At 42.6% G+C, this 25,985-nt stretch overlaps 2 protein-coding genes across 2 annotated transcripts in view; both read right to left on the bottom strand.

Moving 5' to 3' along the window:
* Positions 1-1,262: 1,262 nt before the first annotated feature.
* On the bottom strand, positions 1,263-2,555 carry LOC146680718 (transcription factor Adf-1-like). Its single transcript, XM_085447642.1, has 2 exons — positions 2,426-2,555; positions 1,263-1,534 (listed from the first exon to the last, which is right to left on the bottom strand). Exons 1-2 carry the CDS (start codon positions 2,553-2,555, stop codon positions 1,263-1,265), a joined length of 402 nt encoding a protein of 133 aa, XP_085303768.1.
* A 4,063-nt stretch (positions 2,556-6,618) lies between these two features.
* The window catches only part of LOC146680717 (BCL-6 corepressor-like), a 49,399-nt gene continuing 30,032 nt past the window's right edge, over positions 6,619-25,985 (bottom strand). Inside the window, exons 6-11 of the mRNA XM_085447324.1 lie at positions 21,812-21,970; positions 16,234-16,400; positions 15,515-15,660; positions 13,979-14,056; positions 12,480-12,663; positions 6,619-8,324 (exon numbers count right to left, since the gene is read on the bottom strand). Of these exons, the coding sequence (XP_085303450.1) occupies positions 7,028-8,324; positions 12,480-12,663; positions 13,979-14,056; positions 15,515-15,660; positions 16,234-16,400; positions 21,812-21,970 (2,031 nt within the window). The 3' untranslated portion in view covers positions 6,619-7,027. The remainder of the gene's footprint in view (positions 8,325-12,479; positions 12,664-13,978; positions 14,057-15,514; positions 15,661-16,233; positions 16,401-21,811; positions 21,971-25,985) is intronic.

Raw genomic sequence — 25,985 nt, 5'->3', positions numbered from 1 at the left:
GTGTTGTACAGTTATTTCATTTTTAACCTTAACTCATTCACTGCCAATGGCTGGCAGTGAATGAGTTAATTTATATTTTATCCCTTCCTAGTTAAATTTACCCTTTTTAATTTTTCATATTTATTTCCTATCTTATTCATAGCCTTTTCCTTTTTTGTTTTCTTTAGGTCACGAGCAGTTGTCCAAGCATTTCACTACATATCGTACTGTGTATGACTGTGTACGTGACAAATAAAATTTGAATTTGAATTTGAATTAATGTAGGCAGTTAATTTATGCGTGTTGTCATACAGGAATATATTTTGTTTATTAATAAACAGTATACAGTAGTCCCGCTGATGGACCGTCACTGCCTCGCCTTTTCGCTGATTTTTTTTTATTGCACCGTACAGCTTTCAACAATGCGCATTGCATTCTGCAGCCCAAATGACAAATGTCCTCCGTGTCGTGTCTCCTGCGCTTGCCAAACTTATCATGTTTGGTTTTGATAACCATCACGTCCAATAGGAAAAAACAGCACAAAAACACTCTTAACTATGACCCTCATTCGGAAATAGACACCTGCACCGGGAGCGAAAAAGGCACACAAAAGTGGCGCCGCAGACGGAGAAAAAGCGCGGCATAATACTTTTACGTTTTAACATCGACAAAGGTTTGCACTTTGAGAATCAACTTGTGAGAACTGTGACTACTGTTCATGTGCTGCAATAAATGAGAGACCACTATATATAATAATAAGTATATAATAATATAATATTCTCTATGACTATTGTCTTCAACCTGTTAACATTTAATATTGTCTTGATAGAGTCAAGTAATCATGCAGCAGAGTCCTCCCCCGTTGCTTCTCCTGGCTCCCCAGTCCCTGGTCCCTCAGCTCCTGCTGCTGCACCCACAGGTATGAACATCAAGCACTGATAGCTTTTTACTTGCTTGAATCCCCTTGTGATCACCTTTACTAAATATCTACAACCAATCTGTTCATATCCTGTTTTTTTTTTCAATTTTGAAAATGAAAATCTGGTTGCAGCCTTCTCATTACTTTGTGGTGTTTTGTGCTATGTTTTACAGGCCCACAGAGGAGGACAGCTCGAAGGCGGGCGAGGGACGGGTCCCAGGACGGTCCATCAGCGGTGGAGCTGACTATCCTGGAGTCCCTAAAGGCGAGGCAGTGACGGTCCATCAGCGGGACTACTGTATACTGTTTATTAATAAACAAAATATATTCCTGTATGACAACACGCATAAATTAACTGCCTACATTAATTCATTGTAAACATACCTTCTGACTGACACACCCCTGCTGCCTCTTCGGGCTGTCCCTGGTCCTCGGGGGAGAAGTTTTCCACGGTCCGCACCATATTGCCGCTAGTCTCCCGCGGGGTGAGGAAGGGGTCTAGAAACCCCATGACCGCGAAGAACTTCCATCTCCTCCCCGATCCTGCTGCAGACCCACTCCTCTTCTCCTTCTCTGTCCTCTTCTCCTTATTATATGTGTCCCTGAGGCTCTTCCACTTTCTCCTGCAGATGTCCTCTGAATAAACGCATTATCTGGTTAGCGTACCACACTGTATATAGGAACATAGTGAAGACAAGTTACTTAAGAGAGTAAAAAGAGGTTAGTTTATTTTGAAGTAGAGCTCCATTTATTATGAAAAATTTAAAAAGACAGGAACACTCGTTAGAGGTTTGTGGGTGGCTCTTAAAAGAGCCGTTGTGGGGAAGTCACTCGGACTTCAAACAGGCTACTCCTTTGGTTGCCAAGACACAGCTCCCTCTGTCGAGAAGTGAGCCATGAATTTCTCCCTCACCAGGACAGCCTCTCTGGAGGAGTTGTTTGCTGCCATACGACCCAGGCCTTGCAATGGCTCCACCACAGCAGGTGCCACACCTCTCACAGCAGGTGCCCCTCTCTCGTCCACACAGCGCAGAAAATTGTGGAGAACACAAGTTGCCTTCACACACTTCTCCGCAATTTCAGGACGGAGCTCCATAGCGCGCCGATACAACCTCCACTGTGAGGAGAGGATACCGAAGGCACCCTCCACTATCATCCTGGCCCTGGAAAGGCGATAGTTAAAGATCTTCTTCTCTAAAGGGAGGAGGCGTCCAGGGAAAGGTCTCATGAGCTCACGCCGCAGCGGGAACGCTTCATCAGCCACAAAGACATGGGGCTGGGCTCCACGGTGTTCTCCACCAGGTAGAGGCTGGTCAGGAGGCAGATGGAGAGTCCCAGCCCGAAGAGCCTGACCAAAGGTGGAGTTGGCCAGAATACCACCGTCGCCGGTCCTCCCGTACCCCCCAACATCAATGACGCGGAAGCGATGCTCTGCACTGTACAACAGTGGGAAAATCGCGGGACAGTAGGGGGGCTTGCTAGCTTTTGCGTGGCAGTCTGAAAATTAAAAAGAAGGAATGAACTTACCAGGTTGCCCGATCTCCTCACTTATGTGTCTCCAAGCTAGGTCCTTTTTATTCCTGTCTCGGTAGAAATAGTATCTAGCATCATAGAGCTCGGGATGATTTGCCACGGCACTGATTAGCTTTTCCTCCATATTGAATGAAGAATGAAGGGCTTTGGCTGGATCTGCCCCTTTGACCTAGGTCAGAGCCATGTCACCAGCAGTGTTGGGGAGTAACGGAATACATGTACCGCCGTTACGTATTTAGAATACAAAATATGAGTAACTGTATTCCGTTACAGTTACCGTTTAAAAAGGTGGTATTCAGAATACAGTTACTTTGTTGAAATAAATGGAATACACTGGGGTACTTTCCTGTTTCATTTTGTCGCGGGTCAGGACTGTTTGGGTTTTGTTTGACAGCTACGTTCTGTTGTTCCAGGCGGCAGCGTTACGGTTGCCATGGTTACAGGGCGACGCTCTCTCTCTCTGAGACTGTGTGTTTCCTGGGTGAGAGAGCGCCTTTTCGTTGTTGTTGTTGTTGTGCTAAGCTAACAGGCAGAATGCTACAAGCATAGCTCTAAAGAATGTAGCATCATGTTCAGTGTAGTCCGTGCTGCTGGGAGAATGGACTGCCATACCTGTTATGTGTCTGTGAGCGCTAGGAGGGAGAAAAAGGGGAGTGGAAAGGTACGAGCAGTCATCGAGCAAAAACGGGAGCTGGAAGCATGTAAATATAATAATAACCACTGCAGCCAAGAAGAGTGCCTGACGAGCCCAGTTGTAAGTAAGCTATTAAGACTCGACTGTACACTGTGTTCGTGTTTTCCTCCGAAAACAACAAGTTCCGTTGGAGCAGCCTTTCAACGCCTCTCTCTGTCTGTCGCAAGAAAAGTTGACCCACACAACAAAGTAAAGCTATTTTTCGGCTACCAGCCGACAGGGACCCCGCCGTATTATGCTGGGCTTACACTGTGCGATTTTTTCAGTCGCGCGATTCAGCTCCTGCTCAAACTTTACGATTGACTCGCAGGGGTTATTAGTTCATAGGTCACGATGCAGGGTCTCACACTATACGGCCCGATGCTCTGATGCGACCTGAGTGCTCACACTGTGCGTCCATAAAAATGAAGGTTATAACAGAAATTCTGTCGCTCGCTCTCCCTCTCCGTCTTTCACTCACACAGACACACCACCACCATCAACTTTGCTAAATTGCTAATGAAAAACATTGGTCAGGCAGCTGTGATTGAGCAGCAGTGTCGATCCAACTATTTTCACGGTTGTTGTGGTCGTGATAATTTTGTGAGGCCACATCGAAAGGGCTCGGATGGTTCTACAGGTTGTGCCTCCATCGCTTGTGTCCAGATCACACGCTGCACTGCCGTGCTACGCCGTCTTTTTCGCTGACATTTGTGTTTGCGCGTGCGCAGTGTGGCAAACTGCGGTGACACCCTCACGACCAAGCGATTGATGATCGGGAGCTGGTCGTGAGGTGTCAATCGCTTCTCGTTACCCCACGTATACTACACGATGCACGACGCACGATGAAGGCCAAAATCGGGCCGATCGCCAAAACGATCGCACGACTCAAAAATCGGCTCAAAATGGGCCAAAAATCGCACAGTGTGAGCCCAGCATTAGTCAGAGGTCCCTTTACTACAGTTCGGAGTCGCGGACCTTCAGTAATAGTAATAAATCACACAGCAATAGTACATTCACGTTGTTGTAAAAAGCATGATAATATTGTAGCGGGTCAGGGCTGTTCGGGGTTCTGCTTGTACAGTTATGTTTTGTGTATGTTGCCATGGTGACGGGTGACGCCCTCTCGCTGCGACGGTGTGTCCTTCCGGGGTCAGAGGGCGCCCTATGTGTGTTGTGGTTGCCGCGCTGAGCAGTTAGCTAGTGGCAGTGTGTTCTTCTGCAAATGTAATAAACGGCTGTGCTCCCTGGCTAGCTCACGGGAAGCAAGACCAAACGATACCTCCGTCTCCTCCTTGTCTGAACTCGCCACAATATATTAAGTAATCCAAAGTATTCAGAACACGTTACTGTCATTGAGTAACGTAACGGAATAGGTTACAGAATACATTTTGGGGCATGTATTCTGTATTCTGTAATGGAATACATTTTAAAAGTAACCTTCCCAACACTGGTCACCAGGCTCCTGATTGGTTGTCGCGGCGCGATTTGACGCTGGAGTTCAGATTTTTCCAACTCAAGCGGTAGACGCGTAACGCGCGTATGCACAAAATGCAACACAAAAACTGACACGCGTGGTTTTTTTCGCGAGTCAAACACTCCAAACGTGCTACACATTTCAGGCGTTTTGGCATTTTAGCGACGCAAATCTGCTTCCCAATTTTCGCGGGAGCCACAAACGCGGGTCATCGCGCCTTTCCATTGACTTTACATGTGAACCTGACGCTCTATTCGCATCCATCGCGTTCGGTGTGAACACACCGTTAGAGTCGACTCTTTGAAGTGAACAACGTGAGCGTGTTTTTTCTCTCTCTTTCTCTCACTCTCTCACACTTTTTTTCGCTTCACTCCGCACACGAGCCTTGTGCTTGCGCTGGGGAGAGGGGGGAAGGGCGGTAGTTACACTGGCCGTAGCACAGGAACAGCCGGCGGGACACAACAGATAACAGGCAACAATACATTTATTACATTTTAATGAAATTTGCAGACTGTTTCGGTGGAGTTTAATAAACTCAGCCGTCTGCTCCTTGCTATCTAAAATGTAACAGGACACCGGAGTATGTTCTCGAGCATCTCACATTTCTGATAATCATTTGACTGCTTGACGTTTATTCAGCTGTGTAAAAACTAGAAGTTTAATCTCAGCCAAACCGATTTACTCAGGAACAAATAAATACAAAAAACAAAACAAAAACGAACATTTTTAAGTTATCTAAGTGACTTCTATATCATGTTTAACCTGAGTAGCGAAAGACAGCGGCGGGTTTGAAAACGATTTGCCGGGAGTCCGGTGTTCTCACCGGCTCTAGTGAGCCTTGAACCCCGGCTAACTATCGAGCTGGTGGGTAACAGACGTCTCCAAAAACATCTGAACGCTTTTGAAAATATGTGGTGTCTTGATAAACTGAGCAGATATTTGAAGTTTACACAGCTACATTCTCGCCTGAAAATATGTTAAACATTTATTTTGTGACTGAGAAAGAATAATAAGAATAATATTAAAACTAACTAGCATCCGCCATTGTTGGAAACTGAGCAGGGCCGTGCTATGAATTCTGGGATAGGTTGGGCAGCAAAGTATACACCCGACCCATCTTTCAAATCTGGGGAAATGAAGGGCACATTTGTCGGCCGCATTTGTCAGAGTCTTCGAATTTGGACAGTCTTCGTCGTGTCGCTGTAACATAATTGGCCTACAAATGTGGGCACAGGAGGATGCGGTTCCTGAATTTGGACACAGCTACGATACCGGACACTGCTTCTTCTTCTTTGGGGTTTAACGGCAGCTGGCATCCTTGTACATGCAGTGCTGCCATCTTCTGTTTCAGTCCGTTATTACACTCTTAAATCCTACTACTTATTCCTGCGTCTTTTGGGATTTTGCAAAGCTTCAAGCGATGAGTCGACTATTAAATTAGCCGTCTACGATTTTGATAGTCGACATAATTGTGACTAGTCGACTAATTGTGGCAGCCCTAATCTAGGGGCCACCATATATATTTATAGATATTGGGTTGGCATTCTCTCAGCTTTAAAATCACTCTGGGTCCTTGGTTAGCTTTGCATTAGCATGCCCCTTTGCAGTTGTTTGCAAAGAGCGGAAGTTCAGTTAGCAGCATAATGCAGTTTTTCTATCATGGCCCCTGTTGCAATTTACAATCACATCATACCTCAACATCACTGAAATGCTGAAATTAGGACCTTAATAGAGCTGTTAATTAATGAATGCCAACAAACCTCAGTGAATGTAAGTAATGCTGTAAAGAAAAGTGAGCCAGTAGTGCTCAACAAAGATACAAGGGAATAATAAAGTTATACATAAAAAAGACTGCATCAAGTTATTGCTACTGACGGTGGTTCTACGAGCTACTGGATCATGAGGTGTACCTAATTTGCACCGGATTACAAAATCCGGTGCAAATTTTATTTTTTACATGACTGTAAAAATTAGTATATAAACTCAAGTCTTTGCAGTTTGCTCAGGATAATTCAGACAGTTAACTCATTTGTTTTCTTTCCTCATATTTATTGGACAGTAATAGATTGGTGACAAAAGCCAACAGGATGCTGAATACAAAATTACACACAAAGGTAACAAACAGCTTCCCAGACGTGAACCAACAATCTTAGCATGTCAACAGGAATGCCATTGTATTTACACCAGACTGCATTTACAAAGAAAAAAAATGATCCGTCAATTCTGTGCTCATAAATTAAAAAACAAACAAAACCCCGAAACAAACAAAGACTATTTACAGTTTACATATAACACACATTTAATACTGGTACAGTCTTGCCACAGAGTTAACTGTCTTTTCAATGTCCAGATATTAATTTACAATGTTTTTACATGTATGTTGGAATGCTTCTCAGTTTATTTCTGTCAGGATATGTCTCTTCAAATTTCCTGGTGTTTTGTCATTTCATGACTTCCCTTTGATCCTGGCACCCTTCCCAACCACTTTACCTGGCTCTTTCTTTAAGTCTCTTGGAACAGTGCCAACTTTCATTCCCAAGTCCCTGATATGAACTCTAACATTCGTCAAGTTCCTCTGCCAAGCAGGGTCCATCTTTATGTTCTTAGTGCATTCACCTTGGGTGACACAGGGATTAGCCTCTCTTTTTGGTGCTCCACTGTTGCTGTCCATTCTCTTTATTCCTTGACATTCCCATGTGGTGGCATCCACCCTGACATCCGACTTTGCAGGGCCAGAGATCCCAGCATTCTTACTTCGCAGTCGCTGGGGTTCCCAAGCACTACAGTCAACTGCAGCAGCTGGGTTTGTAGAGTCCAAAACCCTGTTGCTTATGTTTCCTTGATTTTCCCGTTTCCACACATTAGCATCCACTGCACCATTTGAATGAGTGGCAGTGGAATTCCCAATGTTCTTATTCCGAAGTCGTGGTGTTTCTAATACTGCTGTGTCCAATTTAGCATCAGAAATCCCAGGATTTCGACTTCGTAGTCGCTGTGGTTCCCACATGCTAGTCCCAGCCATCACAGCAGATTTGACCGAAGTGATTTGGACCGTTTTATTGCCTTGCTGCGGTTGTTCCCACAGGTTTGAGTCCATCTTAGAGTCCGGATTAGCAGAACCCATGACCTGAGGATTCTTAGAACGCTGTCTTTGTGGTTCCCACAGGCTAGCATTCAATGTCATGTTTGGCTTAGTGGTTGAAGGACCCACAGCAATTTTAATTCCTTGCTTTTGTGGTTCCCATATGCTGGGATTTAGTTTAGTTTCTGCCTTTTCTGCTGGAGTAGAATATCCCAGGTTTTTAAATCCCTGACCCCTGGACTCAGTCTGGCTCAGCACCACATTTCCCACCTTAGGACCAGCATCTGGTCCATGTTGCTCTGGGGATAATGGTGGTGGAACACGCTGCAGCGGTCTTGGTGAATGTGGTGGAGATGGAGTTGGTGGTGGCGAAGCTTCCAGTGAGTCCCAGCGACTATCCACAAACTCCACTGAAGAGCCTAGCATGCCAGCCAGCTCGGGTGTGGCCTCCACCAGCTCCAGAGGGTCTTTGACATCTGGCCTGAAGGAGGCCAACTCCTGTTCATCAGGACCTGTCAGGAGCTGTGACAAGGATGCCTGCCGGTAGAACTCGTCTTCAGGGATGGACTGGACGTTGAGCTGTGGGAAGAGGCGGCGAAAGGACCGAGAAGTCATCCGAAGGCGACCCAAGACATCTGCAAGAAGGAGCCAGTTCCTGGGACTGGAGGAAACAAGAAGGGGAAATGTACAGATCAATTTCAAATGGTGTTTTAAAAGGCTCATAGAGTGATAAGTTCGATGTCAATATATATATATATATTTTAATTTTTTTAACACATTGAACAGGTTCCTATGATTTGAACAACTTGAGTGAGATTAGTGCGTGTAGCCCTAATTTTGTCCCTGTGCTTTTGGCCTCTTGGAGCAAAATAATAAGAATTCAGGGGTGCCAAAAGGTTGATCCTGTTCATCTGGACATAAGTGTTTTCAGTGGGAGAAACTTTTCGTCACTCATCCACGTGACCTCTTCAGTCTCAGCTGACTGCAGGTTTCCCCAACCTTATAAACAATAAGCCGTTAAACATTTCATTCCCCACTCCCCCTGAAAACGCTACGCCCCGATGAACAAAATCAACCTATTGGGATTTTCTTACCCGGAATGATTGAGCATGCATCAAGACAATTCAGGGGTGTCTCGATACTTTTCCATGGTACGCTATCATGTCAAAACTTGAGGAAAATTTTTTGTTTTATTGGTAAAAATCTGGTCAAGTGGCTTGAATATGCCACTACAAAAAGTTGTCAAACTTGCAGCTCCCGCATTAGGCTTCCACTACATGTAACAGTTTTTAAGAACACATGTATCGTGTTTAACAAGTACTGTGTCACTATTGTGCAATTTTTTACACTGACACAATCTCCCAATGCATCCTGATTGGCCAGTAATCACTACAACTGAAACCACTAAAAGTGAAATGAATTCTACTGCAGTTTCACAGGGCCCTATCTTGAGAGTACCGCGCGTGAAACCAACAATCCAGTCGTGACATATTAGTGAGTGTTCTCTACTGCCGCATAGTGTACATTGAAAAAATAAGACTTCAGGTTTGAAGAGGTCTACATTGCCCATAATAAAACCCCTCACCCACTCATTGCTGCTCGAGCCCATAATTTAATATTGAACACTTTGGGCTGCTGTATAATGACTGCAGTGGTGCTTGACAGATTATATATTATATATTCAGCTGAGGCAAAATTTTAAATTTGGCTTCCACGGATGCCAAAGAGGGAAGAGGAAGGTGGGAGGAAAAAAGAAGGTGACAGCTCCTCTTTTATATATTCTGCTGTAGCAACTGAAAACATCAATGGAGCTGTTATTGATTCACAATGTCTGTCAATGTGTGCGCGTGTCAAGGGCAGATTAACACACACACACACACACACACACACACACACACACACACACACACACACACACACACACATTCAGTGCCATGGACAAGGCCACATGTTGCTTTAAAGCCAGTTGCTGCCTGAATTTTAAACAGCTCGGTGAAATGTGTGTCGCTGCCCGGTGGCCTTGTATCCAGGAAGAGCCATTAATACAACATCAGACGGCAGAGAGGAAAAAAGAGAGTGAGCGAAGAAGAGAAAGAGAGAGGCGGAGAAAAGCGACAGGGGAGGAAGACGGAGTGGAAGCCAATTAGCTGCGTCGCCACAGCGATGCAATCCTCGTTAACGACCTCTCCGTCTGTCCTCCCTCTCCTCCGCCGAGGATCTTTTTTCTCTCCTTCTCGCACCACCCTTCATCCATTCTCCCTCCTCCGCTGCTCCCTTCTTTCCTTTCCGAGCTGCTTTCCGCCGCCTTAATTGGTGTCTGAGTGTGTGCGAGTGTGAAAAGACGTGTTAGAACAACACTGAGGAGGAATGTGTGAGTGTGAAGAAGATAAAATGAGTGTGAATAAGAAACACAAAGTGTGTACACAGGTGGGGTATTTGCTAGTCCCTCTTTCTTTAGTCACATCCATTTAGCACTATTTCCTGTAGCCCTTGGTCTTTTAGAATTAGTGCCTGTAGCCCTAATTTAGTCCCAGTGTGTTTGTCCTAGTTCTGTAGCCCCAATATTATTAATAAATTAGTCTTTGGTCTTTTTTTTTTTTAATCTCAGGTTAGACTTACTTAACCTTGCTGCTTTAGTTTGAGTTTGTTAAGCCCAGTTCTCCTGTACTATGTAGTCCTTAAACCTAATATTTGGTGTTTCTTTTAGTCTTAGTCCTTTTGGTTATACACGGGTTAGTCCCCGTTCCTTTAACCTACATTTTTTTTGTCCCTAGTCCTCTTAGCTTTCTACCTAATATACTTAGTTACGTTTCTGTTTTCTTTACCTCCTGTAGTCATTTTTTTGTCCTTTGTCCTTTAACTCTGTCACAATCTGCGGAGGCAGACCGTGCGGTGGTGTGTGTGGTGGACCCAGGTGCGAACACACGAGAGTAGACTGGAGTAAACTTAACTGAAAGCGAGCCTTTATTGTGGCTGGTGACAAGGAGTGCAGACAAGGCAGAAAGGCAGTGACAAACTAAACTATGACTAAACTGGGAAAGTAAAACAATAAAAAAACTATGAAGACACAGGAAACCATAACTATGAATACTAAGACTGGCTGTGACAACATGGAGGGTGGGAACACAGACGACGCGACACAGACTATATGAAACACAGAGACTAAATACACATGAGGGATGATCAGGGGAAGTGGCCACACATGGGAGCACAGCTGACACACATGAACCTAACGACAGGACAGGAGAATTGAAACTAAATACACTGACATTGAATACAGACTTTCAAAGTAAAACAGGAAACATGGAGATTAGACATGACATGAACTAAACATAACCACGCAGACATGACGCATGAACCAGGGAGACTTAGTACAGGGGGAGATGACTTAAACAACTAAGGAACAAGACTAAACAGCAATCTAGAAATTAACTAGGTGAGCTAAACTAGGGCACAAATGAATACAAAAGATACATATAAGAACTCAAACACTGGGTCACAGACCTAGCCCATGACACTAACATTCAGTCCTGAATTTAGTTCTAGTTCAGTTTCTTACGGTACATGTTGTTTAAGCCTGTTCGATCCTTGTTTGTTTAACGCATACATTTTAAGTTCTCGTTCATCTCGCTTTGGCTTTTGTCTTAGATCCTTTGGTCCTTTTGGATTTAGCCCTGGTTCTTCTCATCCCAGCCTTCTTAGTCTTGGCCTGGATCTTTTAATCATAACCCTAACACACTTATGGCCCTTTTGTTTATCCTATTTCCTTTACTTCTAATTCCTTGACCCAGTGGTCCTGTAGTACTTCTAGGCATTTCATTCTCTGTCAGTGCGCCCCAGGGCAGCTGTGGCTACAATGTACATGTTGTTTTAGTTAGAAAAGACTAGGCTATTTTATATAGACATCCTCCATGGTTACACATGCATATATATTTAGCATATATATATCTATATCTATATCTATCTATACCTATCTATCTATCTATCTATCTATCTATCTATCTATCTATCTATATATATATATATATATATATATATAGATAGATAGATAGATAGATATTATTATAATTAATTTTTTTTTTTTTAACTTATGTCCCAGACACTAGTTTATTGAGGTCTAATTTATTTTATCCACCTAGTACCTACAGTAATAGTTAATCAGGAGCACCACTAATCCTAATCCCATTCTAATGCCTGTTAATTCTAATACAGTCGATCCAAGTTTCTGTTTCCGCTATTCCGATGTGTTTAATCTACATCCTTGAGTCCAAGATCTTTTACGACAACAAAATTTGACATTTGTCCCTTTTCTCCATCTTTTAGGCCCATCAGGTTTTATCCTCTATATCCACCTCGCATTGTTCTAACAAGCTTTAGTCTTTCATGTCATTTACCTCTTTTCCAACAATGAGCTGCAGGTGCCCAATAAGGAAACATTTATTTCATTTCCACCAACAAGATCTGGTGCCAGCACCAAAAAGCTGGCATGAGCATGACACCACAAAAGGCACACAGCTGCAACCCGCAGTTCCTTGTTCACATGGATATTTTCCCACCTTTATATGTAATGTTTGTTTCTCAGAGCTGTCAAAATGCAGGTTGATGTCAAAGGCATCAAGCCAGAGCTGGCTCTGCATGGACAAGTATACTGTGCTGGTGGAAAAAGCTACCTAAACTCTTGCTCTATTAAATCTGTCCTCATTATTAGATTCTTAAGTTGATATTCTGAGCATACTTGCTCCTGTTTTTGACCTTTACGTTCTGGTTATGTAAGCTTCTAAGAGGGACATAAGGACGGTGGGTATTTTGGACTTACCCTTGGGAAAGTGACACCTGGATGTTGTAGCAGGGAAGCAACGGTCGGTCGGAGAGTTCAAACTCAAACACTTCCCTCCTAGCACGTTGCTCCTCCTCCTCCTCCTCTTCTTCATCTTCTTCCTCCTCCTCTGGTCCCGGTGGATCAGCAAGGATATTATATACACCTTCTTCACTGGATGGCTCTGCACAAACAAGAGTCCACAACAACACATAAAAATCATCATCGAAGGTCCTTTTCTGCACTAGTCCCAGTTTTAGTCTGGCTTTCTTTCCCTATTGTGAGTTGCTTTAACACCAATGGCCTCCTTGTAAATACTCTGGGAGCTAGCAGTTTGACTTGGTCACCTGTGATTTCCATGGTTGATGCTGACGTGATGGCAAACAGCTGTCTACTGCTCACTACCATGTGGTCTTAATTCTTTAATTGTAACTTTCCAAAGACCATTAATTCTCGAGCCCCAAACCTTCAGTTTAAATTTCTTAGTCCTATCCTAAACTTCAGTTCAATTGTTACTGGACAACGAGCTGCTCTTGTATTTACACTTAATTCTCATTTAACTGTTAACTGAAATATCGATAAATGCAAATGTTTTCAGTACCAGTGTCTTAGAGTTGGAATCATTACACACAGGTTTAGTAGTTATGAGTGGTGTAATGGTAGTTCTTCTTCATTACATGGAGAAACCTTTGGAATGCAAGCATGCTGATCCACACAGGTATGCACACATGGGTATTCACAGACGCGGACTAAAGCTTTCTTGGCTGCTGCCTCAAAGCACACTGTGCGCTGTCTATCTTGCGTGCTGCACAATATCGTTTATTATTTAGTAAATATTGATATCTATGACTAGCTAGATTATTGTGATGGTGCTTTGTTTTCTCTATTATTATGTTGCTCTTTGTTGTTTGCTGTCTCCTCTGTTTGTTTTCTTTGTTTGTTTGTTTGTTTTTCTCCATACAGGTGACCCAGGAGTTCTTTTTTTTTTTTCTCTCTCTTCCCCCCCCTTCTCACCGTCTCTTCTCCCCTTTGGTTTTCTTTCTTTCTCTCCCCCTCTTTCTCTCATTCATTCCCCCTGTCCTATTTATTAAAAAAAAAAAAAAAAAAAAAAAAAGGGTTAGGGGTAATTATATATTCCTAATTAAATTCATGGCAGTGCCTTTACTCTTAACTGGTTTAGAGGTTAGAGGTTAGCTCTAACCGGTTTTGTTGTAGTTCCATCAGCTGTAATTGAGTTTGCTGTGGTTCTTTTAGTCCCGGCTGGTTTATCAAAGCTTCCTTTTGTCCTGATTTTTTCTGAGTCCCTGGATTTTTTTTTTTTTTTTTAACAAAAGTTCAACTGCATTTCTTTTCATCTAACTTTTGTCTTCAGCTGCAGGCCATGCAATTCCTTTAATCCTAAATTATTTATCTTTCCCAGCCTTCCTGCCTTTCTCCTCTGACGATGTCATTGGTGTGTATGTGTGTGCACGTGTGTGTGTGTTTGTGTGTAAACTAACCGCAGACTGAGCTGCCGTAAAATTCCCAGTAGATTCCCGGATCGCCCTCCGACCTTCCATGGAGGTCAGAGAGATAGTCTGCAGGGAGAGAACGGCAGAGTCAGTGGCTTTTGTGGCTGATCAAAGAGCCGACCAATCAGAGAGGATGAAGGCAGCGAGATGAAAACAATAGAGCCACACACAGACGCACACGCATAGACACGCACACACAGACTCGCACACACAGACCCACAGTGAAAGATGGGAAGAAGAAGATGAGTGTTTGTGTTCAGACGGTGCCGGCTCGTCGCCGCGGCGCTTGGCGCTGAGTAGACGGATGCTGGCAGGAGTGTGTGTGTGTGTGTGTGTGTGTGTGTAGCAGTAAGCTGTTCTGGGATTCAGTAGCCAAGCCTCATTAAACCCCTCTGGAGAGAGAGAGAGGGAAAAAAGGGAGATGGAGAGAGAGAACAAATAGAGGCAGGGAATGGTAATCAGACAGGCTGGCGAGCGCACACACTAACACACAGAAACACACACACTCAGGCTGCATCGCTTTCCTTTCTGTTTCCTCCTTGTTTACTCCACTGTTTTTCTCGCTCTCACGATATGTTTAATTCTTTGTTTTTTCCACTTTCTTTTGTTCATTTTTCTTCGGAGGACAAAGGACTTTTTATGTGTAAATTTTAATGACTTTTGTAAACACAGCGAAGCGCATCAGGACAGAAAATGGGAGCAAGTGGGACAGTCGGTGGTTTTATCCTGTTTTGTGGATCTGAGTGTTGACAGCTGGCAGCCTGACTGCTTCATGAGGTCCCTTCAAAAAGGCAAGCCTTTCAGAAATGTAGATTCTTGACTGTGACCAGAAAAAAGCAAGGAAAGACAACATATATGGTGTTCTGAGTGCACCTTATCGATTCATCTACAGTAGTTCCTGTTTCAGGACACCACTCTGTGGCTCTGTTATGTCTCTCAGCAAAGAAATTCTGACTTGATAATCGTTTATAGGGAACCTTACAGGAAAAGCACTGGTGGAGCAAGATGAAGCTATTTCTTACTAATAACTACATCCCTACAGTGAAGCATGGTGGTGGTAGCATCGTGCTGAAGGAATGGTTTTTGGTGACCGGGGCTGAGAAAAGATGAATTTAGAAATATACAGAGCGATCCTGAAAACCTTTTCAGGAGGACAAACGATCTCAGGGTTTAGGTGTACATTTTAAGACAAAAACAAACTGAAGAATACTGCCTGGCTTTACGAAAAAATTCATCACAATCTTGGACACGAACTCAGCTAGAGTCCAGACCTGAGCATGTGAAAACGTCTGTGTAGTGATGCTCCATATTCATAACTGGCAGAGTATGAAAGACCTGAAACTGTCACTGCCACCTAAAACTTTTAGTCAATTAATGGCTCTGAAAACTTAAGTCCATCTGACCAGATAAGAAAGTGACAGATGTCAAAACATTATCATCAGCAGCACTTGATTTATGTGTAAAAAACAGCAACAGTTAACAGACAGCACACACAAATGTTCTTCCTTCTCCTTATTGTCCTACCCTCCAGAAAGGTTTCCATGGCAGCGCTGTGGGTCATGTTGATTGGTGCTCGTCCTGAGTAGGAGGTCAGAGTAGGGTCAGCGCCACAGGCCAACAGGAAGCGCACCACCTCCACGTGGTCGTTTTCCACAGCGTCATGAAGTGGCCTGATGAGAAAAGAAGAAAGAGAGACTGAATCTGTCCTCATCACTTGAAGGACTTTTTAAAATCTGTTTCAGCAGCAGCTGTTGCTACCTGACTTTAAATTACTTTATTTTGTGCTTAACAGTTTCTAATATTAATGTGCTCACTGGAAGAAGACACATAACCCATTATATTCACATAACCTTATTTAATTTAGATAAGGTAGATAATAAGATGTGAATCTGGACTGGATTTGAGTTCTTGGACTAGCTCAAACATAATAAGGCATCTAAAACACTTCTGACTCTGTATTCACATGGACAAACAATAAAAGCAATTTCTAAATTTATAAAGGTTATTCATTTCTAAAATTTGGTTCAAATGTGATTAAGCCTGCAAAACATTTACGTTTGCTGCAAGTCCATCTGATTTTTCATGACCTCAGTTTCAGCTTTGTCCCCATTTACACATCTTTCATGAATTACCGGTAGTGGATAGGATTCAAACATCCAGGAAACCTGTGCAAGAACTCATATTACACTTTAATTTTATATTTTAATCTAACAAATGCAGAAATCTCCTTTGATGCAAGGTACCTGGTTCCATCTTGAGCACTGCAGTTGACATTGGCTCCATGCTCCACCAAGTGGCGTACAATGCCCAGCCAGCCACGGGCACAGGCCTCATGTAGGGCACAGTACCCAGCATTGTCTCTATGGTTGACATCACAGATTCGCCGCTCGAGACAATACAAGACCACCTCCTGCAAATGTGGAAACAAATTGAGACCACAGTAAATTTTCCCTCCTGTCACAAACCCATCACAGAATATGAACAACTTTTCATCTTGCATTCATTCTAATGTTGTAATCCTTCTGCAATAGTCCAGTGTGCACAATTTTGGCTATACACGCAAGATGTTGTGTCAGGCTGCAGTCACACAAGCCTTGAGACCTCTGTGAATACATCCCCTATGATACCCTGGAAACCACAGGTCACAAGGGGGAAAAAAGTGTATTTTCTTGCCAGTTGTTGTGTGGTTGCTCAGGGCCGATGGTAGTCACCACATGGAATTTGTTCTAAAAAGGATGCTGCATCAAAAACTTTCTAGTAGACTGCCATAGTCCTCTGCAGTTTGCATGGAAAATGGTGATTTGTCTACAAAGACACAAAGTTTGATACAAACCATAAAAGGGGACTAGTCACCTTCAAAGTAAAGGTTGTACTTTTTAAATTGTGCTGGTTGCAGTTGTAAGGCTCAACCTTACCTTGAAGGTGAATGTTTGCCATTTCTGTTTTGCTTTGCACTTTATCAGGTCTCACTATTATTTGGCAAGTAGCTGGTAAGTATTTGCAGACTGCAGCAATCTGCCAGTGAACAAAGCAATTTCAAAGAGCTTTTTAGTTCAGCATCAAATACCACCTTATGACTAATTTTACCTAGCTACTGCCAGTAAGTACTTGCCAACCATTCAGGAAATACAGATTTTCTCTTAGTGACCAGTGGGTTTCTGGCTGTTTTCTAGGTCTGTGTGACTTAGCCAAACGTGGCCACCAGTAGCAACTCTGGTTTTAGAAAGAGGTGATTTTTGGCTACATTTACCAACCAGTGCCACCAGAAAAATTTACTGTCTTTAAAAGATGTCCCCAAGTTAACAGTGCAAATGATAACTACAAATTGTACAACAAATGTAGAAACGTCTCAACATTCATTTCCATCTTCCCTGAATGTGACTTCATTTCATCATGGGAATATTAATTCTGTTAGCTGCACCATATGTTATCAATCCACAAACATCGTGCACTGTTGCTGGAACCAATCAGCAAATGACCACAAGAAGTTACTGAAATCCAGGAGAGAAAAAAATGACCTAAAAACAACAGAATGCCTAATATTATTTCCAAAATAAAGAAAAGAGTTTACTAATAAAATACATATAAAATTGACTTATTGTGAATATCATTTCCACTCTTTACTCATGCTGACTACCCCCCCTTACACATCCCACTTGACCTTCTGCAAGAATTGCACAGGACTAAATATATATCACCACAAACACACAAAAAAGTGATCAGATAAACAATGTTTTGTTGGGTTAATGTGGTAATATTTAGTTGTCTCTATGTAGATGATACAGTCATCTATACAAACAATAAAACCAACCACCTCAATCAAATTGTCCTTAGCTCTAAAAAATATATAGTAGCCCTTAAAGACACACTTTTGTTTCACAGGGCTTTATTATTCCACACTATATGGAGAACATACCAACATGGAAACATCATGTTACAAGTAAAGAGCAGTTCCACCTTAAGAATATAATTAAAGCCTCACTGTTTCTGTTCTTCTATACGTGTGCACGGAAACCTGTGTGTTAATGTGTGTGTGTATGCGATGATGGATGATGGCTTCATATGCAAACTGAGCTCATTAGCTTCACTGCTGCACCTCAATGAGAGAGAGAGAGCGAGCGAGAAGCTAGGCGACACCTGTGAGCCCTGACAGGAGCCGTCACACAGAGCATGAAATATTCACACCATGTGAATGTGTGTGTGTGACCCTGAAAACCCCCCAAAACAAAACAAAAATCCCAAACTAATTTTCAAGCCCATTGAGTGAATTTGAGTGAAATAACAAAAAAAAAAAAAAGTGCTGTGATGTTTGTAACACAATGTCACAAATTCAAGTTGATGTTACCTGAGATGACAGCCAGGAAAGCGGGACAGTAATATCAGCCTGCTTCCAACAATAGTTTACAACATATATTTACTAGCAGGTGGATATTTTTATCAGACTTTTCTGAATCAGATGTTTAATGTTAAAATTATTAAAAACAACAATAAAAATAAAAACCTTCATTAATCATCAGTTCAGCATCATTTAGAGGTAATTTTGGTAGTTGGCTGGTTTTCTTGGCATTCTGATGGTGAAGGAAAACCAAGAAGTCAAGGGAACGGGACCAAAGCTAAATATGGTCCAATATAATATTACACTGTCTGATACACTGTAGATAACTTTAAGAAAACCAATTATCATGAGGTTAATCAGAAAAAAAGGCTTTAGTTTGCTAGGGAACATACATAGACCGGACTCTCAAGCAATGGAAAATGTCATGGCGTTTGATGAGTTCACATTTAGCCTGTTCAGAGGTATGGGTGCATAAAGGTACGACGAGAGGTGGATGAAGTGAAGCACCCATCACGCCTGTTGCCTAATTTACAAATCTAAGTGGGCAACAATATTATCTGTTGCATCAGTTGGTCAGGTCGAGGTTCAGTGATATTATGTGCACAAAAAATGACGTCAGCTGACTATCGGACTGAATAATCAACAGTTTTTTCCCCTGATGGCGCGGGCATCTTCCCAGAAAACAATGGCAGGATTCATCGGGCTCACACTGAGTGTTTCAGGGAGCATGTGACATCATTTTATATTTTATTAATTTTTTTACACATGATTTGGCCGGCACAGAGTTCAGTCCTTCACCCTACTGAGAATCTTTGGGATGTGCTGTAGAAGTCTTTATACAACAGTCTTACTCATCATCTGTTCATGTGTTCACAATCCTGGTGAAAAATTATGCAAAACTGGACAGAAGCTTATTGAAACGATGCCATGATGCACTTGTGTTGTCATCAAAGCTAAACATGGTCCAATATAATATTACACTGTCTGATTTTTTTTTTCTTGGTCATGCAGTGTTTTAAAATGGTTCTGCATCTGATGAGTATTTTCATTTCCAATTATCATTCAAGAACACAGAGGAGCCTTTCCATTTTTTGTACAATCAGCAAAAAAAAAGAAAAGAAAAGAAAAACCCATTCACTTTACAGCAAAATTTCACATTTGAGAACAGAACATGAAAGCATCAGTTTTTTGCTTTGATTATGAACTGCAGTCATCTTGATCAACTGTTGCTGCTCTGAAATGCGGCAAAGAAAAGCTGAGACTCTTTACACACTTTTTCACTATTTCTGCACTTGCAATAACGAGACCAGTGCCTGATTTTTATCTCTTTTAACTGTTCCTTTCGGATCCAATTATTGCTTCGGTAATTTGAAAATATTGTTGCTGTAGATCGGTACACACGTGCGTTTCAGTTTGTGTTTAGATGAAGGTGAGACTTCATTTTTATGAAAAATGAATCAAACCAGGGAAAAAGAGGAATGAGTGAGTGGTGAGCCGAGGGCTAATTCAATTAGAGAGAGAGGGGATGTGAAAGGATGGGAAGCAAGTCTCTCTCTAATCTTTTTCATCTGGAAGCAGGGGATTAAAGTTCAAGGAAGGCGAGAAGAGGAGTGTGTGAATTAATGATCTCCGCTAAGAAAAAGAGTGAGTGAGGCAGAACAATGCTCAGCGGAGGAGGATGAATGGATGAATGTGTGAAAACGTCCAAGTGTATTTCGGTGTACATGTCTGATGTTCATAATGCCAAACTAAAATCTAAAAAACGAAAAGATTTTCTTTTAGCCTGACATCAAAGATAAAAAAAAACATTTATTTTTAAAGCATTTTGATGCAACAATCCAGAAGCCATGAATTCAGTGATGTTTGTTCTTGTTCTTAGAGTTTATAATCAGAACTGAATTTACTGATGAGAATGACATTTAAAAAAACCACTGAAGACAGTTGGATACAAATATAACAAAGAATAACTGGACTGGAAAACTAGACTTACATGTCAGAGAGGAAAACTGGACTCAGATTTTCATGTAAGAGAGGCAGCAGTTTAAGCAAAGATGCCAATTCTTCAGACAACAGGGACAGCAAGGCAACAGACTTAATCTCTCCAACATGTCCTGGGTCTCCTACCAGTTGAACATCTCACCAAGGAGGCATCTACAGCTGGCTGTGATAAGCTTTCTTGTGGTCACTACTCACAGCTCATGTTTATGTTTGAGGGCAAATCAACCAGTAAATCTACAGCATCTTCACCAATCTGTCTGTCAATGTCTTGCTCGAATCTTCCCTCAATTATGAACTTCTGAACAGCTTTACTTCATGTGAAACTTGCTGTCATCCTGGAGTGGGCTTCATCCTTTTCCAGCTGAGAACCTCAGAATTGAATGTGCTAATTATCGTTCCAGCCACTTCGCACTTGGCTGCACACCACCTCAGTGTGAGCTAGAGGTCAAGGCTCAGTAAATCCAACAAAACCACACAATCTGCAAAAGCAGAGACAAAAGTCTAAGACCACCAACCACTGCGGCTGTACAGGACCCAAATATCCTGTGACAACAAGCCCGATACCACATACCCTTGAATCCCTCCCCACGGGATACCTCAAGGCACATGGCTGAATAGCTTCTCCAAGTCCACAACGAGGATGAAAACTGCATCTTTCCACCTAAAGTTGAGGATTGACCAATAGGTGAAATCTCACCTTGAGTATGCCCTGATGTTGACCTTCTCAGAGAAACTGAGGAGTGGGATCCTGCTGAAGGAGAACATCCTCCGGTTGCCTTTCTTAAGAAGAGAAACCCCTACCCCAGTCAGTCCAATAAACAGCTGTTGAATTACTTCAGAGATTTTAACGACAGAAATGTGTGAGTCATCCTCCCCAGACTGCTTCCTCTGTGGATGACGTGTCAGTGGGTTTCAGGGGATCCTCAAATTATTCCTTTCCAACCATATCCACAGCTGAGGACAGCAGCACTCCACCCCCTCCACATAAACAGGAAACTACACATGAACAGGAAACAAATTCTCCAGAGTTGCCTGATGGGTTGCCAGAATCAATGCTGACCAGAAGTGTTGTTCAATGGTTTCATCAAACTTCAGTTTTTGCTTCAACCTCTGCCAAAACCCCGCTCAAAGAGGAAAACTGGACTAAGATGGTAAAGGCACCAGTTGTACCTCTTTACTCTTAACTATCCTTTACGTGCTTTTTACACTGCAAGACACACAACATGCAGTTTACTTACCACATGCACACGTGCACACTGATGGAGGGAAACTGGACTAAAATAGCTCTCAAGGGGAAAATGGACTACATTGTCCTCGAGGGAAACTAGCCAAAAATGGCCCCGATAAATAAATGGACTAAAATATTACAAACTGAACTAAAGTCAATCAAATTTGCACGTACAACCAACAGTTGTGACTGCCTAATTTAAAACTGTTACCCACCTCTCCGCACACCTGTGCGTGTGTGTGTGTCTGCATTTTATTACCTCGTATCCCAGCCGGGCGGCTCGCTGTAGCAGCGTCTCTCCGGCGTTTTTGTTCACAATGAGCCGGCGCACCTCTGGAGGGACGGGACGGGCGTTGTGGGTGTGTTGTGGGGAAGGAGGTCGATGACTGGGCGAGCGAGATGAGTCTGACAGAGCGACCTGTGTGTGTGTTTGGAGGAAAAAAAGGTGACATTTAAAGTGATTAACATGTGCTTGAGTTTTTTTTTTATACCCACAAAACAATTAAACACACACAAAAACATGTGCTCACTGTCTTTCTACATCTGTCATTGCCACATCCCCCCCCCCCCCCCCCCCTCGAAAGCACACATGCACAGCCCTACTTTTTCAGGCTCGGTTGAAAATAGCACTGTCACCACCTCTGCTCCCGCGACTCTGTTTTCGTGTGATTTGTGTGTGTGTGTGTTTTCCTTTGTGAGTATGTGTGTGAAGCCTGAGGCTGATGACAGAAAGCTCAGGAGGAGATGGAGGAGGAGAAGGAGGAAGAGGAGGAGGGAGTGATGGTTTGTCTTAAAGTAAAAGACAGAGCAAAGGAGGAACAAATTAGGATTCTCTCTCCCTCTCCTCGCTGTTGGCATGCCTCTCTCGCCCCTCTCCCTACTGTTCCCCTTCATGTGTTTCCTCTTTATCTTGTTTCCTCAGGCGTGTTGTTGTGCGTTGTTGCCACTCAGGATCACACTTTGACTCTAACGCACAACAAAGAAAAGCTTTAGCAGGATTAGTAACGTCTTTTTTCTTGTGTGGGGTTCCACGTGGTGTCATTTTAGGTCCTCATGTGTTCTTGATGATCAGTTCTCTGCACAACTTTTTGGACTTGGAGAACTTGCTGCAGCTCCTGTGTGAATTTTTTCACATCATCTCATAAAATTAGATAATTTTTGGAGCTCAGGGTTTTGGCTTCACATTTGGTTAATATGTTATTAGTTTTAAGGTGGTATTTACAAGGTTTTTTGGACCACTGTTGTATAGATTTTAACTTGGTTTTCATCTGGTTTTGGACTAAATATTGGAACTGGTTTTGAGCTTATTTTACTACTTTTAGACTTTCGAACATGTACAGTATTCAGTGTTGGGGAGTAACGGAATACATGAACTGCTGTTACGTATTTAAAATACAAAATATGAGTAACTGTATTCCGTTACAGTTACCGTTTAAAAAGGTGGTATTCAGAATACAGTTACTTTGTTGAAATAAATGGATTACACGGCGGTATTTTCCTGTTTCATATTGTCGCGGGTCAGGACTGTTTGGGTTTTGTTTGACAGCTACGTTCTGTTGTTCCAGGCGGCAGCGTTACGGTTGCCATGGTTACAGGGTGACGCGCGTTCTCTCTGCGACTGTGTGTTTCCTGGGTGAGAGAGCGCCTTTTTGTTGTTGTTGTTGTGCTAAGCTAATAGGCAGAATGCTACAGGCATAGCCCTAAAGAATGTAGCTTCATGGGCAGTGTAGTCCATGTTGCAGGGAGAATGGACTGCCATACCTGTTATGTGTCTGTGAGCGCGAGGAGGGAGAAAAAGGCGTGTGGAAAACTACGAGTTGTCATCGAGCAGAAACGGGAGCTGGAAGCATGTAAATATAATAATAACCACTGCAGCCAAGAAGAGTGCCTGACGAGCCCAGTTGTAAGTAAGCTATTAAGAATCGACTGCATTTTTTGGCTACAAGCCCAACACGGAACCGACGTATTAGCCAGAGGTCCCTTTACCATGGTTCAGACCTTCAGTAATAGTAATAAATCACACAGCAATAGTACATTCATGTAGTTGTAAAAAGAATGATAATATATTAAGTAATCCAAAGTATTCAGAATACGTTACTCTCATTGAGTAACGTAACGGAATACGTTACAAAATACATTTTGGGGCATGTATTCTGTAATCTGTAGTGGAATACATTTTAAAAGTAACCTTCCCAACACTGACAGTATTGGACTGATTTTAAACAAATTGTGATTTCGACCTTGGACTGGTTTCTGGGTTTAGAATAGATTTGCAGTTGTTTTGGAATTGTTCCAGAGTGTGTAGTGGACTGGCTGCAAATTTGATCTTGGAACTGGTTTTAAACTGGTTTTAGACACGGTCTGGACTAATTTTCGAAAAAAATAATTGAGTTTAGTTTTGGACTGATTCTGATTATGACTTTGGACCAGGCTTTAGACGGCAGTGGATTTGGTCTTTGGCTCAAGATGTATTTGAGATGTATTTTGGGGTTGGTTGTGGATTTTATCTTGGAATTGGATTTTGACCTACTTTTGAAGTCTTTGATGTCTTTTAAGCTTGTTTTAGACTGGTTGTACATACTACCATCTACCAACTTTAGCTTATTTGGCTTACTATACTGTAATCATTTTGCTAAAAGAACATGCAACATCTGGCATTTTTGGTGTACTTTTTGAATCTTCTACACACCCACCAGCTAATTAATTACCCAGTTCACTGGATTGGACCCCAATTTGCATCCAGATGCCTTAATTGACCATGGCACAGATTCAACAAGGTGCTGGAAACATTCCTCAGAGATTTTGGTCCATGTTGACATGATAGCATTAAACAGTTACTGCAGATTTTTCAACTCCACACCCATGATGGAAATTTCCCATTCCACCACAAAGCTGATCTTTTGGATTAATGGTGTTTAAACAATGCCCCACCAGTAAGGGGCCCAATATGTGCCAAGAAATGACTCCGCAACACATGCTGTTTAACATAAGCACAGTCAGATCCAATCAGCTGGATATTTTCTTCTTCTTCATCTTTAGACTGCTCCTAAGGGATCATCTGCCTCCATCACAGTCTTCCTCTAGCCTCTTCTTTTGTTGCACCAATCTTCTGCCTCTGTCCTCTTTCACTACATCCATGAATCTTCTCTGAGTTTTTCCTCTTTTCTTCCTGCCTGGCAGCTCCATCTCCATCCTTTGCTCTATCCACTATCCCTCCTCTGGACATGTCCAAACCATCTCAGCCTTGCTTCTCTGTCTCCAGAATGCTCAACCTCAGCAGCTCAACCGCAGATGTACTCATTTCTAATCTTGTCCAGTCTCTAATCTTGTCAATTAAAATCTAAACATCTTCAGCTCAGCCTCCTGTCTTTTCACCAGTGCCATCATCTCCAAACCATACATCACAGCAATTCTTACTACCATCTTGTAAACATTCCATTTCAGTCTTGCTGCTGTCCTGTCACAAATCCCCCTGCACACCTGTCTCCACCCACTCCACCCTCCCTGCACTCTCTTCTTCAGCTCTCTTATGCACCGTCTTTTATTTTGGATGGTTGACCCCCAGGAATTTAAACTCATCAACTTTCACTACTTCTAATGTCTACTCTGACTACAGATCACAGTGTCATCTTTAAACATCACAGCCCATGGAGACTCCTGCCTGACCACATCTATCAGCCTGTCCATCATGCAAACAACAAGGAGGTCAGAATTGGATGATTTGGCGAAAAATCAAGATGACTTCTCTCTTTTGTATCGGCAGAGTAAACTGGATATAGCAGCAAACTGGGAAATCAGATCAAAACTAACAATGCAATTACTACTACTGCACCACACTACACAACTATCAGCCAACCAGAGGATACTGGGTCCTGCAAAGAGTTAATTATTTCGACATTAAGGTTCAAGGCTGTGAGTTCAACAAGTGTTCATCGCTCAGGAGCTCTTTGGCAGAACTGCCAGATTAATGAAAAACAAAACCAAGACCAACAAACACTAAACATTCACAATATTGGCAGAAGCAATTTGATAATGGTCCTAATATATTTACATTAAAATTAACTGGTCACTTTAATAAATGAGGACATTTTCTTGATCTTTTTCCAGTGATGAAAAGTATTTTCTGTGGTATTCAAGCAGAAACAAACCTAAATATACACAAATATATTCTGTACTTTTAATCAAATCAGAAGCAGGTAGAGCTGGATGAAAATGCAGCGCTGAGCTGCTGACGCCACCGTAACAGCCTCCACCGCTTAGCAGCCAGACGGTGTGTGCGTGTTAATGTTTTTATGTGTGTCAGGGTGTTTGTGTGAGTGTGTAATGTGCGTGTGCAGGTGTCTGTCAAACGAAGCCGCTCGCCGCCACGCATCGGCAAACAGGATGCGAGCTTTGCCCTGGAGGTGTGTGTGTGTGTGTTTTCTAGCGCAGCA

The sequence above is a fragment of the Copadichromis virginalis genome, linkage group LG23, assembly GCF_057382275.1.
Source record: "Copadichromis virginalis isolate Kocher_CV1m ecotype Utaka linkage group LG23, C_Virginalis_male_GT1.1, whole genome shotgun sequence".
NCBI classification, from domain to species: domain Eukaryota; kingdom Metazoa; phylum Chordata; class Actinopteri; order Cichliformes; family Cichlidae; genus Copadichromis; species Copadichromis virginalis.
The sequence above is the reverse complement of the archived record's forward strand: the minus strand, read 5'-3'. Positions and strand labels throughout refer to the sequence as shown.